This window comes from Notolabrus celidotus, chromosome 4, assembly GCF_009762535.1.
Source record: "Notolabrus celidotus isolate fNotCel1 chromosome 4, fNotCel1.pri, whole genome shotgun sequence".
Lineage (NCBI taxonomy): Eukaryota > Metazoa > Chordata > Actinopteri > Labriformes > Labridae > Notolabrus > Notolabrus celidotus.
Window position 1 is genome coordinate 28,677,754 of NC_048275.1, and position 16,215 is coordinate 28,693,968.

The 16,215-nt window shown below is 43.8% G+C and overlaps 1 protein-coding gene across 1 annotated transcript in view; it reads left to right on the top strand.

Annotated features, from left to right (window-relative positions):
• socs5b (suppressor of cytokine signaling 5b) overlaps positions 1-10,974 on the top strand; it is a 22,677-nt gene extending 11,703 nt beyond the window's left edge. Inside the window, exon 2 of the mRNA XM_034681591.1 lies at positions 1,863-10,974. Within this exon, the coding sequence (XP_034537482.1) occupies positions 1,882-3,570 (1,689 nt within the window). The 5' untranslated portion in view covers positions 1,863-1,881 and the 3' untranslated portion in view covers positions 3,571-10,974. The remainder of the gene's footprint in view (positions 1-1,862) is intronic.
• The last annotated feature ends 5,241 nt before the right edge of the window (positions 10,975-16,215 follow it).

The window sequence follows — 16,215 nt, forward strand, 5'->3', positions numbered from 1 at the left end:
TTCTTTTTACCACTGAGATGTTCAACAACCCTGAGTTATTCTTAAGTCTCTAGTAAACAAGTTATGTTAGCTACACATCAGTTTTGCTCTGTACCCGCCATGTTTCTATTGGTACCAGCCATAACGGCACATAACGGCACATAACGGCACATGATGGCAACATGCACAGTAACAAAAGGTTTCCCCTAACCCCAAAGAAAGAATCAGTTATTACACCACCAACAATCCCAATATCGATCATACACCTAGAGCTGGGCGATATTGAAAAAGATGTTATCACGATGACCTATTTCATATCAGTCGGTATTGATCATTTTCACGGTAAATATCAAATCATTCTTTCATATCGTTTTAACGGCAGAGTTTTTTCTCCTGAGTGAAAGTTGAAGACAGTTTGTTAGCTTGTATCTGGGATTTAGTAGTTTAGTAAACAGCCAAAATATCTTCACTAATGAAGTTTAGTGGTGAAGTTAGTGGCTGTTCTTGTCGAGCATGTTTTCACTCTGCTTTGAGCTACTAGGTTTTACGTTTTCTTCAGTGTCGCTGTCGCTCATTTCAGCTGTTTACATTTCTCTTCAAACGTCTTCAAGCCCGCCTACCTCTAACCCTGTGACATGATTGGCTGCTCCATGCCGACTTCTTCTGTTCAAGTTTGGGTGGGAACTAGCGTTGATAACACACTCCCTATCTAGTGGTTGGGGGGTGTAATCACAGGTTTAGATATATCAACGTTTTGTCGTACATTTGTAATATTTATATTGGTCTGATTGGTGTTTACATGGAGCATTTATATTCTGAGTATATAGTTATTCCAAGTACAAGTGGTCCATAGAAACATCAGTTTCACTCACAGCCTCTGGATGTCCTGTCAGAGATTTTCAAAAAGCTTTTTTGTGATTTACTTGTTTATAAGTTTAAGTTTATATTTTTTTCCCTTTTAAAGTACCTAGACAAGAAAACTTTGATAGCCGACATGTTGCAATCTTTGACGAATGCAACACTCAAAAGAAAGTGTACACTGCACTATCGTCCTGTGGTACTTATGAGTTCTTATTTGCTGCACTTAAAACAGGAGTTGCTTCTGGCAGCTAGAATGTGTATTGTTGCTGTAAAAGCGACTGCGTTGTTTACTGGTTGCCGTGTTTACTGGGGTACTTGCAAATACCACTCCCATATTTAAGGCTGCATCAGATACTGGTATCAGCACAGCTCTAGTCCAAATGTCGAGTTTTAACTCTCCTTTGAGATGGAGACACATTAAATGAAAGAAACATTAATGATAAGGGTGTAAGAGTCACATTTACTGGAAGCACCAGAACATGTTCCATAATAAAACCAAAGTCAAAAAGGAGAGTAAAGCTGCTGAGCTGCAGGTTTTGTTTTTTTTCGGGCCACCTACCTGCACTGACTGTAAAGTTTGAAGAATTTAAATGCAGTTTGATGCTACAACTTCCAAATGCCTGTCAAATTGTGGTAGAGTAATAAATCATCAGCCTTTGTGGGTGTACATGTGGCCCATCTGCTGCTGTTACAGGGAAAGTTTTCGGTCAGGTCTAGACTGGCTCTGTAATACAGTACATACCAGCAGATCAGCTGTGAGCAGATCCTGGGTTCATTTATAGCCATGGCCTTGTGTCCCTGCACGTCTGCCTGGCAACTCCTCACTCTGCTGCTCCAACTCCTCCAGCTCACCCACCTCTCAGACACTTTGGCCCCGTTAGACTCTCACCATGTCTAATTACTAGATACGCAGCAGTCTGGGGAATTTAAATGTAGGACATTCTTTATGTAGCTTAAATGTGGGCGTCATAGCAGCTTTGAGTTTGCTCCACCTGTAACTGTTTGTCTCCTGTTCTCTACAGCTCCCCGGGGCTCCTATTGATGAAGAAAGTGGGCAACATGTGGAGCAACCTGAAGAGCAAATGTCAGACTCTGTTTCACACCAGCAGCTCGGGACCCGGTGAGAGCAAGGCAGACGCCGATGCCGTCCACTGCGTGCTCGATCTCGGCCAAGGCGGCTCCGATGAGGCTCAGACGTCGGAAGTCCCCAGCCCATCCCGGAGCCTCCTGCCGGTTCCTATGGTAACAGCAGGACGCCGCCATCACAACTGTGTGTCGGATATCCCACAAATAGTAGAGATCACCATCGACAAGGACACTGAGGATGTGCGGGGAGGATTAGGGGGTGTTCCTCTGGCACGTAGAGACTCTTATTCCCGTCATGCCCCATGGGGGGGCAAGAAAAAACATTCATGTTCCACAAAAACCCAGAGTTCTCTGGAGGCGGACAGGCGGTCCGGGCGTTTACGGGGTAGTGGGAATCGCAGGGACCGGCGTTATGGGGTTGGCTCTATCCAGGAAATGAGCGACTCTATTTCTGGGGGGCGGAGTCTGAACGCTCGCTCTCTGCGCCAGCGGCTGAGTGATACTGTTGGGCTGTGTTTACCTCTCCCCCCTCGCAGACGCTCCCGCTCAGCCAAGAACCCGGTCACCTCCAAACGAAAGATCCACCTGACAGAGCTGATGTTGGAGACCTGCCCCTTCCCCCCAGGATCAGACCTCGCACACAAGTGGCACCTGATCAAGCAGCACACAGCGCCGGTAAGCCCGCATTCCTCCACCGCCCTGCTCGATGCCTTCGACCCCGCCCACCCTTCACCCGAGGACGAGGAGGAGCGTCTGCGTGAGCGCCGCAGACTCAGCATCGAGGAAGGTGTGGACCCTCCACCCAACGCACAGATCCACACCCTGGAGGCCTCAGTGCCGGGCTCCTCTCTCTACAAACTGGGACCAAAGATGGCTCCTGGCATGGGGGAGGCCTCTGGGGAGGTCCGGGCCTTGGGGTCCGGAAGCTCTGCAGGTGCTGGTTCATCAGGGGCTTGTGGGTCCGTGTCGGGGGCTGCAGGGTCGGCCCAGGACTGTGACTCTGAGGAGGACTCAACCACGCTCTGTCTGCAGGCCAGGAGGCCCAAACAGAGGCACGCCTCAGGGGAAGGACATCTGAGCCGACAGCAGCCTGGACCCTGGAAGGTCCACACCCAGATAGACTACATCCACTGCCTGGTGCCGGACCTGTGGCAGATCACAGCTCTGCCCTGCTACTGGGGAGTGATGGACCGCTACGAGGCTGAGGCGTTGCTGGACGGACGGCCGGAGGGCACCTTCCTGCTGCGTGACTCGGCCCAGGAGGTCTACCTCTTCTCCGTAAGCTTCCGCCGTTACAACCGCTCGCTGCACGCCCGCATCGAGCAGTGGAACCACAACTTCAGCTTTGACGCCCACGACCCGTGTGTTTTCCACTCTTCCACCGTCACAGGACTGCTGGAGCACTACAAGGACCCCAGCGCCTGCATGTTTTTTGAACCGCTGCTCACCGCACCGCTCAATCGGACTTTTCCTTTCGGCCTGCAGCACCTGGCTCGGGCCGCTATCTGCCGCTGGACCACTTACGATGGTATAGGCTCTCTGCCGCTGCCCCCTGCCCTGCAGGACTTCCTCAAGGAGTATCACTATAAACAGAAAGTACGAGTCCGCTGGCTGGAGAGGGAACCGCCACTCAAGGTCAAATAGGGTGGGCTTCTCCTTGCCTGTACACACACTGCAGGAGGATTACACATCCATAGGAGTGTACACAACCTCATTTGAGCTGTAGAGACATTACTCTCTTTCTGGTGGGGGATGAGATCTAAATGTAACAAGCTATACAAGATTCATTCTAATCTTTGTTTTAGTTATTACTCACATCACAGAAATACATATGATTATATTCAGTATAACGCTGTCTGGCAAGCACATGTTTTTGTGTTGAACAGGTTGTTTTGACAGGGAGTGGAGGCACAAATATCCGAGCTTTGTGTCTTTTCTCTCCTGCTTTGTGCTAAATGTCTGCCTGATCCCACCACATCATCACCTGCCTGTTCACCTGCCTGCATGCCTCCCTCTTCATCCCAAACTGCTATTTAGGCCCACACGGCTCCATTGTACAGGTCACTTTGTGTTCCCCCTTTTTTTCTTTCCCCCTCCCCTGAGTTTGTCGAAGCACAGAGCGAAGCACCTTCACAGGAGGTGTGTGTGGGTTGAGAGGGCATCTGGAGGTGCTGTCGGTGTAATGCAGTCACAGCTCGTCCCATGGATAGAGCTACATACTTTGCCATCGCTCTGCACACATGCAGCTGAGACGACAGATTCAGAGAGATCAGGACATCAGGGAAATGAAGTGCTTTCTAAGGGCTATAGATTAGTCTTTGATCTTTGTTCCTCTTTAGCAGTAATGTGACGGATGATCAATCGGTTTACTGTGTTTTATTTCAAGAGCAAGGCAAGCTTGTCAACTTTATTCCCACTGTGGGGTGTGAACTTCAGACAGGGAGGGGACAGGACCCTGATACTGCTAGCCAAGCATTCTACAAAAATGCAAACACAGAGTGAAATCAAGAAAAACATAAAATGCATTGGGCTTAAATTTTTAGTGTTACACCTGCTTCCTTCAATCTGCCTCTTTTAGGGTTATCTGACACGCACAAAAGCTTCAATGTTGGAACTCTAAGCCACGTATTTGTCAATCAGTATGCAGAATATTTTCCGAACATGAAGTCAATTAGTAGTTCAGTCTATTTAATGTCAAAAGGTTGCAAAACAAATAACTTTTTCCAACCAACAGTCCAAAACCCAAAGACTCTGTTCACTGTCATCAGTGACAAAGGAAAAACAGAAAGTCCTCACGTTATTAAAGAAACCGCAGAGAGATTTTCAATATTTGTTTGTGAAACAGCTCAAACTCAAACAATAACCCAAAAAGTTCTGATAATTTCCTCTTGAATGTTTTAAATGTTGCAGGTTTATAGTTTTATTCAACACATTTTCCTCCTCCTTCCACTGAGGTCACCAAACATTTCTTCCTGCTGTTCAGTATTTTCTTCCTCCTCTAATCAATGATTTAGAGGTTCTTAATAGTAAGTTCTTGGAGAACATATCATGTGACTCAATCCTGGTCCTTTCCTAATTTAAGACTTGATTTAAACAAAAATCATACTCATTCATTTCAGAACAACCTATCAGCTGTGGCGAAAAGGGACCTGACATTCGATTTACCTTGCATTTGGCAGGTAAAGGTGCTAATTTGACTCCCTGAGTCGCAAACAGGAAACCCTAACCCTCGTCTCTGAGACCTCACGACTGAATTCTTTGAGCTCAGTTTTAACAAAGCCCATTTTTAAAGAGGTATTTTAAGCATTGACTGCAGCTGACACTCACTTGAGTTATGTAATATTACTAGTGTGCGTGCGTGCGTGCATTTGCATGTGCGTGTGCGCGTGCGTGCTTGCGTGTGCGTGCGTGCGTGCGTGTGTGTGTGTGTGTGTGTGTGTGTGTGTGTGGAAATGAAAGACCCTGAGTCTCCTCACATTTTGTCAGTTGAATCCTCGCACTTTGTTTCATTGTAACAGCATCACAGGATGCCAACTTCACCAACAAACTCTGAAAACAGGCCTGAAGCTCTCACTAAGTTGCAGCTTGGAGAAAGTGTATCCATAGTGCTGTATTCCTCTCCAACACAAGCTGACACTGGGAACAAATCCTGGAGGAACACTGGATGTCCATGCTTAAAATCTGAGTTTCTTTTTTTGCCCGGCTACTGCTACTTACTAGAATACAGCTCAAGTTTATCCTACATCTAATCCTGTTAGATGATGTGTTTTAAATTCAGGTGATGTGAACTGAAATTGTAAAAAAAAAGTAGTCTGGTGGATGCTGTATGATTCCTTTGACAGCCCAACCTTGTGAAAAACTCTGACAAGCATGCATCTGACAGATAAAACATTTGACACATGTTGCCCCCGAGGAAAACAACAAATATAAACCTTTATAAATTATAAATCCAACTTTGATTCAACTGACAAAAAGTCCTGAACAGTCCAATGGTGCATTTAGGACACAAATGTTCAGTTTTGAGCTCTTTGTGAAGAGAAAATAAGTAAAACTCTGGTGCTTTATAAGAAAAACATTCATCCTGTTTCAGTTTGTAATCCTAAACTGAAGCAGACGGTGCTTTTATCACTGTCAGTGAGACCGAAGCGACAATGAGGGACGACCTCTTCCCTCCCTCACTCACTGACGGTACACATCAAAGTTTCTGTTCCTAATGAAATGTTCTCGGTGCTATCACAAATTAGCAACATTTCCAGGTGTCTTACATACACCTGTTGTCTCTGGCCGCGCTACGGCCTGTGTGCTAGTGTTAGTGTCTTATCTGGGCCTTTTCCAGCCCGTGTGTAAAATATGTCGGAGCAACAAATCAACGTCAAGCCTTCGCCTGCGGTCTCCGGCCTGACATACAAATCCTAATGAGAGCGCATTAAGCTAACTCTGAACTTTAACAGACGTGGCCTAAATATTTTACAGTTGTGGAAGGAGATTTTGCAGGAAAAATAGCCACAATAGTTATTTATATTGATACATATTGATATTTATTACTTTATAGAATATAATATTAAGCTACTAGGCTAGTAACTAAGATCAGCCCAACAGAGGCTAGAAAACAACAACACAGAGTTCAACATGTAAAGCAGTTTCACATTGAAAATCTGTTTCTTAAGTTCTCTGAGAGGATTTTATCATGCAGCCTGAATATAAGATCATAAAAGGTCAAAAAGCTGTTTTTGTGGGACTAGCTCACTAACATTAGCTTGAGTGCATAGGCACAATATGCACTGTAAATGCCAGAAACAGCCACAGACTTGATCTCTACTTTAATTTATTTTCACCACATCATTCAATGTACTGATTTTCTTTGGATTTGAAAATTATGCCCACAGATATAACACAAATATGCAGCAAAAATGACCTACTGTTGTTTTAAAAAATGAGTACTACAATCTGTAAACAGTGCAGCAGAGTCGAGTGGTTACCTTTCCAACATTTAGAGAAAATAAAACTTTAAAGTTTACAGATTTGAACCCTGCAGGTCAGGTGTGAAACTAAAACTTTAGAGCTGCGAGGTCTGAGATCATGACCACTACAGAGTTCACAGTAGTTCATGTTTGTCCTCTCAGTGAGGATGAATCATGGAGCAAACAACAGTGTGTCATAACCATCAGGATGAAGCTCAATTATGTATCAAATTACAGTTTGTCAGACTGCTCCTCCTGCTCACCCTGTTAATCACACATCAGCGCCCTGAAGTTAAAACTTCCTAAGGCCTTACCATGAGTATATTTATCCGACAGGTAACAGGTGTTCCAAGAGAACTGGTGTAAGGGCTGAAGTGTTGTATCTTCATCTCTCTCCTGAAGCTTGAATTTAATGAACATTTCCTGCATTCAAAAGTCCAGAACATTTCCTGCTCCCACAGAGCTTCCACACAGCTGGAGGAGTGAGCGACAGTCTGGGAATAAAGTTGACATTGGACTTGCCTGTTTGTGCACTTTTATGTGTCAGGATTTGAAGCAAAATTCACATCTATTTAAAAACCTGCAATCTTCACACTATCCTGCTCATCGTCACCTGTCACTTGTGTTCAGTGCCCCGCCTCTCACAGGCTAATTCAACCATGATTGGATACATTTCCTGGGTACTGAAAGGACCTTTTTTTTTTCTTTTTTGTTAATATCTAACTGCTGCCACATCCCAAACATCATGAGAGGAACTAAGGCCTGTCTGTCCAGCTCTGCTAGAGTGATTTGAACATCCTGGAGGAGGAGGAGAAGCAGGAGAAGCAGGAGGAGGAGGAGGAAGGAGGGTCACTGAGAGCTTACTGTTGCTTCAGCAGCGTGTTCACAGAGAGGGCGAGGGGTTTGTTGAAGTAAAAGCACTTTAATTGTGTACTCGTGTTCTACGGTGCAGTGTGAGAGTATCAGACGGTGTTTTCTGTTTTGGCGTTTTCTCTGCTGCAAATCAGGTTTGAAATGACCGCTGGAAGGAGTGACAACTTCAAGCTTTTATTCACGTCTGACTGGTCTGACACAAAAAAGAGTTTTTGTGGCGATGTTTCTTAGAGGTGTTACCGTCATGACATTTTGGCTCTACCCATACTAACACATTAGAGCTCTTCACATGTAGTTTGCATAGCAGGCTCTAGAACACTTATATTCTGCTCTTTTAGAGCCCTTTAATTGAGGTTTCTGGAGGAGCTGCCAACCCTGTATCAGTTTTAAATTCTGGGGTTGGGTTTTATTGAGTACAGGCTAGAATATGGTTTCACTGTTACTCATCATGCAGCTTTCTCAGGGTCTGAAATTCATCTTTATTTTGCCAAACAGTTAAATGTTCCTGCTGATCGACAGTCTTGATCCCCCTCTACGAAATCAATGCAGAGTGATGTAAAGTCAATCTGAAACATCTTGAAAGTGTCACTGGACAGAAAACTGTTTCTATGACTCACTTTTAAAGTGTGAAGGCTTTAACAAACTATTTCCTTTATGGATTAATCTGCACGTTATTTGTTGATCTGCTGTTATTCTGAAATTGTAAGATCTAAAAATGCTCATCACATACTTTGGATTTAATCCATCTTTCCAGGTTAGTCGCAGAAACAGTCCTGAATTGTCCCTGAAATGACAGTGCAAAAAACTCGTCTGAGGGGACTTCTTTTCAAATGCATTAGTGGAGATGTGGAGTCATTCTGTTGTAGAGTCATTTTTGTCCAATAAGATAAAAACATCCTCCCGTAGACCCACGTCAGACTCATTCTTTGTCGGTCACTACACTTGTTAGTTTTCTGTACATCAGGTTGCTTAAGAAAAGCTTGAATTCATCCTGTTTAACATCAAATATGAGCCTTGATAAAATGATAGCTGACGGTTGTCCCTCCACTTCACTTTAGTCATTTCCTGCTCTGCTGCTCTGAAAAGCCCCAACATGCATCTGTCTGAATACCTCTGACAGCACTGTTTGTGTTTTAGCTCATGGAGTGGGGATATGCGTGCATGTTCAGAAGAAGTGAGCAGTCCTGAAACATTTCACTGATGGTTATTCGGGCATCGTGTCGGCAGGGCTGCAGACTCACTGCGTGTGTGCGTGACGTGTGTTAGTGTTTTTGGACAGAGCCACACAAAGGGAGGGGACGCAGAGTCCACTTGTGAGGGGTGATGATACTGACTCTTATGAACGATGCCTCTTTGCCCCTCCTGTCCCAACCCCCCTCACGTCTTTATTCTCAGGCAGGCCGCGGTGTGAGGAGCGTCCTCTCAGCCCAGTTTTCCCCATGGGAAATATCTGACGTTAAGCATTGCACACGTTTGCCATTTAACCTTTAGATTTAGGAGGAAAAAAAAAACATTGTATGTATGATGAGTGATGATTTTATTCTTCTGTCTGGAAAACACACACTTGTTGCTCTACCACACCACCTGACACCTGCATTACCCTCCCCTCACCTTAAACCAGGGCGTGTGTTATCATGGACCACATTCAGCCAGCACCACCCACCTCTCTGTGTTCCTCCCCCCACAAAGAGAAGCAAAGATGGTGTTTACATGTTTATTCTGTGTTCTTAAAAAAACAGTGAATTAATCTATTTGACATTTTATTGTCATCAATGTGACATCATGTAGCTGCACTATGTGTTGGAAACCATGGAGTCCATTCTGGATGAAAAGAGAGCCCCCCTCCCCATCTCTGTACAACTCATGGTTTCAGCTCTGAGGCTGGCTCAGGCTGCAGGAGTTTGAAAATCTTAATAGATCACAATAATTAAAAAAAAAAAAACTGTCATGCGCACAGACAGAATCTACACTGATCAAGTTTCCTCTAATCTCAGAAATAATGCACTTGAAGATTTGAGAAATATTCGAGCATCGTTCCCTTCAGGGTATCATCAAATTGATGTGTACCAGTGGGAGAAAGAACTACCTCGCTTCATCTCTTCAGATCTCACCTGATCTCTAAGGACGATACTGTGACAGATTAATTCACTCTGGCTGAATGATGATGTGCAGCTGGCAGAAAATGTCTTTTTTTTTTTTACAAGGTGAGATTGTGAGTTTTTCTGTCTTAGCCTCAGGGCTTCAGCCTGTTGGCTCCACCTCCCTCTCCCCTTCCGTCTCTTCCACATTTTGAATCTCAAAATATTTAAATCATCTATACGATCTCCGTAAAGGTATGGAGTGTTTCTGCCTACATTGCTGAGAGACACTGGGCAGCTCTACCTTCCCTCCTCCTCTGTCCGATCTGATCTCTGTCGTGAAGCTCAGAAAATTCTATCTCAATTATTCAGGTTATAAATCCTAAAAATCCAACATCAGAATATGGACTGAACATAGTTACTGACCAACTAACCAAACTGTATTCCTAGAGGGTTGATCAGATAGAAACTCCTGCAGTTTGAGCCCAAAGAGAACAAACAACAAAATATATTTTAAACATTTTATTTCATGTTCCCATATATATTTTAGAGAGCTGGGTTATATGCAAACAGAAAAAGATGTATGAAAGAATTATTATTTTTCATTCTCCCTAATATGCAATGGAGTGTAGTGTAACAATGGTCACTTTAATGCTGTATGTGCACATTGGTTGCTGTGTGGATGTGGCTGCAGAGGCAGCAGGACTTGACAATGATGGGAACTAATGGTCGTCACTCTGCAGCACCGCCGTGTTCTCATACCGCCTTATTCGTTCTGATCAATCACAGGAGCCCTTTTGAGACCGCCGGGCCAAGCGAGCTGCTGTCAGACGAATATCGCTGTTCCATTTTTCTTCTGCTTTTCCTTTTTCTTTTCTTTTTTTTCTTTTTTCTGCTGTCAGGTAGGACTTGGAGCGTGTAAATGGCATAATCATGTTCACATGTCACCGTCTGTTTCTGTGTATCTGCTTCACCATTCAAAGATAAAAAAAACCAGTGGTTTCCAGTATAACCTGTTCATTTTAAAGAGCCGTATGATGCGACACTTGTAGCTGTCACTCTTGGTGCTTGGCTTATGCTTCATTGTCTTAATATTCCAAATAAAACTGTTAAGTGTAATCCACACTGGCCCAGGATATAATGTTGACTTTGTTTTTCTTTGTCATGCCTTTAACGCCATCTTCAAAGCAGTCAGGTGAAGTTCAGTGCAAAATGAATGTGCGAATAATAAGAGAGATAAACTTAGTGTTTTTTTTAATATCACTGAACTCAAGCGTCCTTCCTAATGATGCGTACATGATACTCAACATCCCACATGAAGCTATCCAAACTAACCCAAAACTATTACTTCTGTAAAAATGACAAATTCCCTAAGTTTATACCATAGACTGTATAAAGTATGGACATAGGATCCGTGATGTCACCCATCTGTTTCTGAAGCGCCGTTTTGATGCCAATCGTCGACAGCAGCCATATTGCTGCTGTCGACACAAAGATGGCGGGCTTTGAGCCTCCTAGCCAACAGCTACAGTGTTCCTGCCTGTCAATCAATTTACCCCCCTCTACAGTGTGTGCCGATCAAGAAATGAGATATCCAGACTACACTCGTCTTTTGAACCAGGCTGTAAACAGGTTTACACTGCTGTAAAGATAGTCTTTTTTGAATTGGTGTGTATGTGGTTTCCTGTACTTCCGGAGCCAGCCTCAATTGGATCCTCAATGAACTGCAGTTTTTAACACTTCCGCATTGGACTCATATTTTTAGACCGGAGGTTGCCGCTTGGTTTATATCTTCCTTTATTTCAAACTCAAGCTTCACTGTGATATAAGAATATTTTGTAATAATTAAGTCATTTCTCATTGAATTATCAACAGATCATTGATGTAAAAAAAAACAAAAACACATCTAATCCCTTTGACAAAATTACTTCAAACACACATCATTCAAAACATACATATCACAAAAATAGCTGTTCTCTGATATTATCAAGCAGCAACCTCTGGTCTTAAAATATGAAGCCCATGCAGCAGTCACAGATACTATGCCCATTTTTTATAGTCTATGGATTTTACCATGAGTAAGAAAAAAACTGTTGAAACAGGTAGAAACCTCAGACAGAACCAGACATGCTGGTGAACAACCATCTGCCTTGACTGGATGGACTGGGAAAATTAGACTTGAAGAAGAAAAACCATTAGAGGAATGTTTTGTGCAAGGTGTGTACATTCTACCTCAGTGTTCTTCCTGCACACCTCAGGGGTCTTTGCTACATAGCAGGTTGACATACCCAGAGTATCTATTGGTTATCTGGCTGCACTAACCCTGACATTGGAGTCTGCACTACAGTAAGTGCTCACACAGCTGTTTATCAATGGATACTTATAATGTTTGTGTTCACATGTAACTATCATCAAATCAGAAGAAGGTAAAGGTGTGTCCTTGTGGTTCATGACAGAATTTTGTGACTCTTTTCACTAACTGTATTGACCCCAGGTTGATGTCTTCCAGTTTGCAGCTGCTCGTGTTTTCAGTCTTTCACCCCAAACAGAAAAACAGATGACCCCCATATACTTCCTTGTCATACTGCCCCCCACCCCTCTCCCTCCCTGAGTCCTTGCAGCAGCAGCAGCAGCTATGCAGACAGACACGAGCAAGCTGCCTAGAACTTCACAGTTAAGTATTTGTTCATTTGAAATGAAGTATAAATAGCATGTGGGTTATCGGTTTCAAGTTAGCTACCAGAGGCTTATGAATAATTGACACTCACCCAGGAGGAAGGGGGAGGAAGGGGGAGGAGGGGGTGAGGTCCATGCAGGGCAGGAAACTTTCAGTGGGCTCAAAGAAAGCAACAAAACTGGTCTTCATACAATTCCTGAATTCTGCTGAAACAAATAAGCAGAGAGTTGGAAGTAGGTCACACTGATGAGGAGGAGGAGGGTGATGAAAGTAAATATGATGAAGGTCTTGACCCCTCCAGATTTCACCTCAGTTTTGCACAGTCAGCTAGGTCTGGACGCCTCCTTATCATCCTTCACTCTGCTGTATCTGTGTCGGCGCTTTGAGCAGCAGTCAGCCTCTGTTGTCGGCAGCAGCTTCAAAAAAACGCATCCAGAGTGAGAACGATCGCTCCGCTATCAAGATCAAAGATTTCTAGTCTGTTTCCGTTTGCCAAGAAAGTTATTTTGTGTTTTGAGGTTATTTGATAATGAGGGTTCTCTGGAAAAAAAACCCACACCCTTTGATATCCTGCTTTTACATAAGTCATCTCACATTTAACACTTTCCTAGCTTTATTGAATTGTTTGTGTGAAGGAGGGAAATATTCAGTCCTGCAGTCACACAGCAGTTTGTCTTCTCAGGTTATGTTCAAGGTGGAATGATTTCTTCGTTGATAAAAAACTCAATGGTCTCCTCCTCCCAGTCTTCCACGTTGCAGTCCAGTTCATCAGATTCCACTCCTCCTCAAGCTGAAGTGCTGCTATATTATTATTGGGGTGGTGAATTTTTTTTCTAATGCGACGGTTCAGAAGATATTAAGATTACGAGTTTTTGCCCAAATAAGGACATGACTGACTTGACTCCAGTCGGGAACACATAGCTGTTGGCTAGGAGGCTCAAACTCCGCCTCTTTACGTCCTCTGCCGTCGATTGGCTTCAAAACACAGGAGCTCAGGAACAGATGGGTGACGTCACGGATACTATGTCCATAATTTATACAGTTTATGGTGGCAACATATGGAATGAAAATGGCCACCATTGAACATAGAGCAACAGGTGAGCAGCTTGAGAAATGCATCTACTTGTCTTCCCTGCTGAGGGTTAAATCTGCTCACTCAGTGCTTTGAATGAGCCAGGTATGTTTCGCTTCGCAGTACCGTATACCACCACTTCTAAATTTAACCCTGGTGTACCATGACTTTTCCGCCATACTGAGACTTCTTATTAGCTGCCCGTACCCTTTCCTGTCCTTTCCTTAAACTTTCTCTCTGCGTCTCATGTTAGCACCAAGCGGCAACCTCTGGTCTAAAAATATGAGTCCAATGCGGAAGTGCTAAAAACTGCAGTTGATCGAGGAGCCACTTGAGGCTGGCTCCGTAAGTACCGGAAACCACACACACACCAATTCAAAAAAGCTTATCTTTACAGCAGAAATAAACATGTTTACTGTTACAAAACACAAGTGTTGTCTGGACAGCTCATTTCTCGGTCGGCACACATGGTGAATTTTTTTCTAACGCGTCAATTTCGAAGATATTTGATTAGGAGTCTTCCAATGAGAGGCACAGCTGACTTGATTGACAGGCGGGAACCCTGCAGCTTTTGGCTAGGAGCCTCAAACCCGCCTCTTTACGTCACAATCCCTCGACAGCAGCAATATGGCTGCTGACGCCGATTGGCCTCAAAACAGCGCTTCAGAAACAGATGGGTGACGTCACGGATACTACGCCCATATTTTATACAGTCTATGGTTAGCACCCAAATTACAAAATAGGAAGTTATGTAAACAATTTGTAAATAAGAAACACAACCTGCCTACAAAGCTAAAACAACTCTGTATAATGCAACAGGTTTTTGACCTCTTTTGGTAAACCAAATTAGTTACATTAGTAGTTACATTTTGGAGGAGGTGCACATCAGCTACGCATGTTGGCCTCTGCGTAGGTACAAGAGCTACGCAGACCTTCGGCGTAGGCTACGCCGTCGATTCGACGCAGAAGTATAAATCAGGCTTTGTTATGCCGACAGCACCACAAAAGCAAATCTTATATGAGTTACTTTTACCTGCAAAGTCTTAAACAGATGTCTTCAAAATCTTCCGTTGAATGATAATTTATTCCTACGTTAGCTTATATTCTTTTTCAGTTTCAACTGAAAAACCAGATAGTTCTTACTTATTCTCCATATGCATTCATTTATGGATTTTTTTGGAGCTTGACACTGGTGTTTGGTATGCATGACAAAATCAGGTTTCAGAAACAGTTTCAAAATACCAAGTAATTATTTGTATTGATCTGTTATAGGACTAAAAGTGACAGTCAGTGACGGCAGGGAAAAGGGGGTTCCGGCTTTGACAGCACACAGACATGAGGAACTCTTTTTTTTAGCTGTACTACGACAAGTCATTACTTGGTTATAACATGAGCTGAAATTTATGCTGATGCCTCTTTTTGACCTATTACTGCAAATAAGACAGGAATACGATTGATTACTGTAATTATATGTAGAAGTTTAAAATGTTTGTTACCAGTGCAACTGTGCCGGAGTTAGATGAGACTGACAGCACAATGTAGAAACAGACTAAGTTTATATTTTACACAGCAAAGATTTAAAGTGAGTGATATGTTGGACAGTCAAAGTATGATATTTTTTTTATTAGAAAACACTTTTTTACAAATGTAGGCTACAGGATAACACAAGTAGAGATAAGATGCACTGCTTTGTCCACAGGGAGCACCAAAATCAACACAAAACAAAAAATCCTCGCAGTATCTTTAACTTTCATGATGTTTGCAAATGAAGTCAGTGATTTTGTGTTTCCACTGTTCCAGTAAAACCTAAGAGGACACTTTTAAAGTCTTGTTTGTGAAACTGTCATCAGCATGTTACAGAAACTTTCTTACTCCTGTCTTCTCTGACTCTGGTCTACTCTGTGAACAAGTCAAGCTTTTTCATTTCCTCAACTTCTAGTGCTCTGAGCTGTTTCTCTGCACACCCAGTGCACTAAATCCAGAGCTCAGCACAAATACACACCACACGGCTGCCTGCATCTTATCTGCACGCAACACTGACAGAGGAAGAAGAGGAGAGGAGGAAGAGCACAGAAAGAGAGAGGGACAGACAGAGAGCCAGAAGCAGGCAATGCTGCTGCTGCTGCTGCTTCTTCAGCGGTGGAGAGCCGCCAAGTCTGTGGCGGCAAAGTGAGCATTGACCTCCAGTTAACCTGACGTGGACGCTCATACAGGCACGCGCTCGCACCAGGCTTCCATCCATATTTCATTGCAGAAATATATCCTCCCAACAGGATTCTACACCCTCTGCAGAGCTCACATACCATTGGTTGACAGGACCAAGGTGGGCGGGGCCTGAAGGAGAGGCTGCTCTTCTTCCATCGTCGTAGCCAAGAGCTAAAGTCGCACAGTTGTCTGCAGTAGAGAGGAAACAGCTACTGCAGCTCCAACAGTCCTGATGCTCAACACTTTTCTTGATCCATAGCTCAGCTGATTCTGGATCTGATCAGCTGCATGCTCGTCAAGCTTCACTTCCTGAACTCTGACCCCTTAACAGACCTCCACACCTGTCCAACATCTGCTATCCATACACAGACCAGGTTCTGCTCCAACTTAAAAGACTAAAGCCAAACCAGTACGTTCATACAC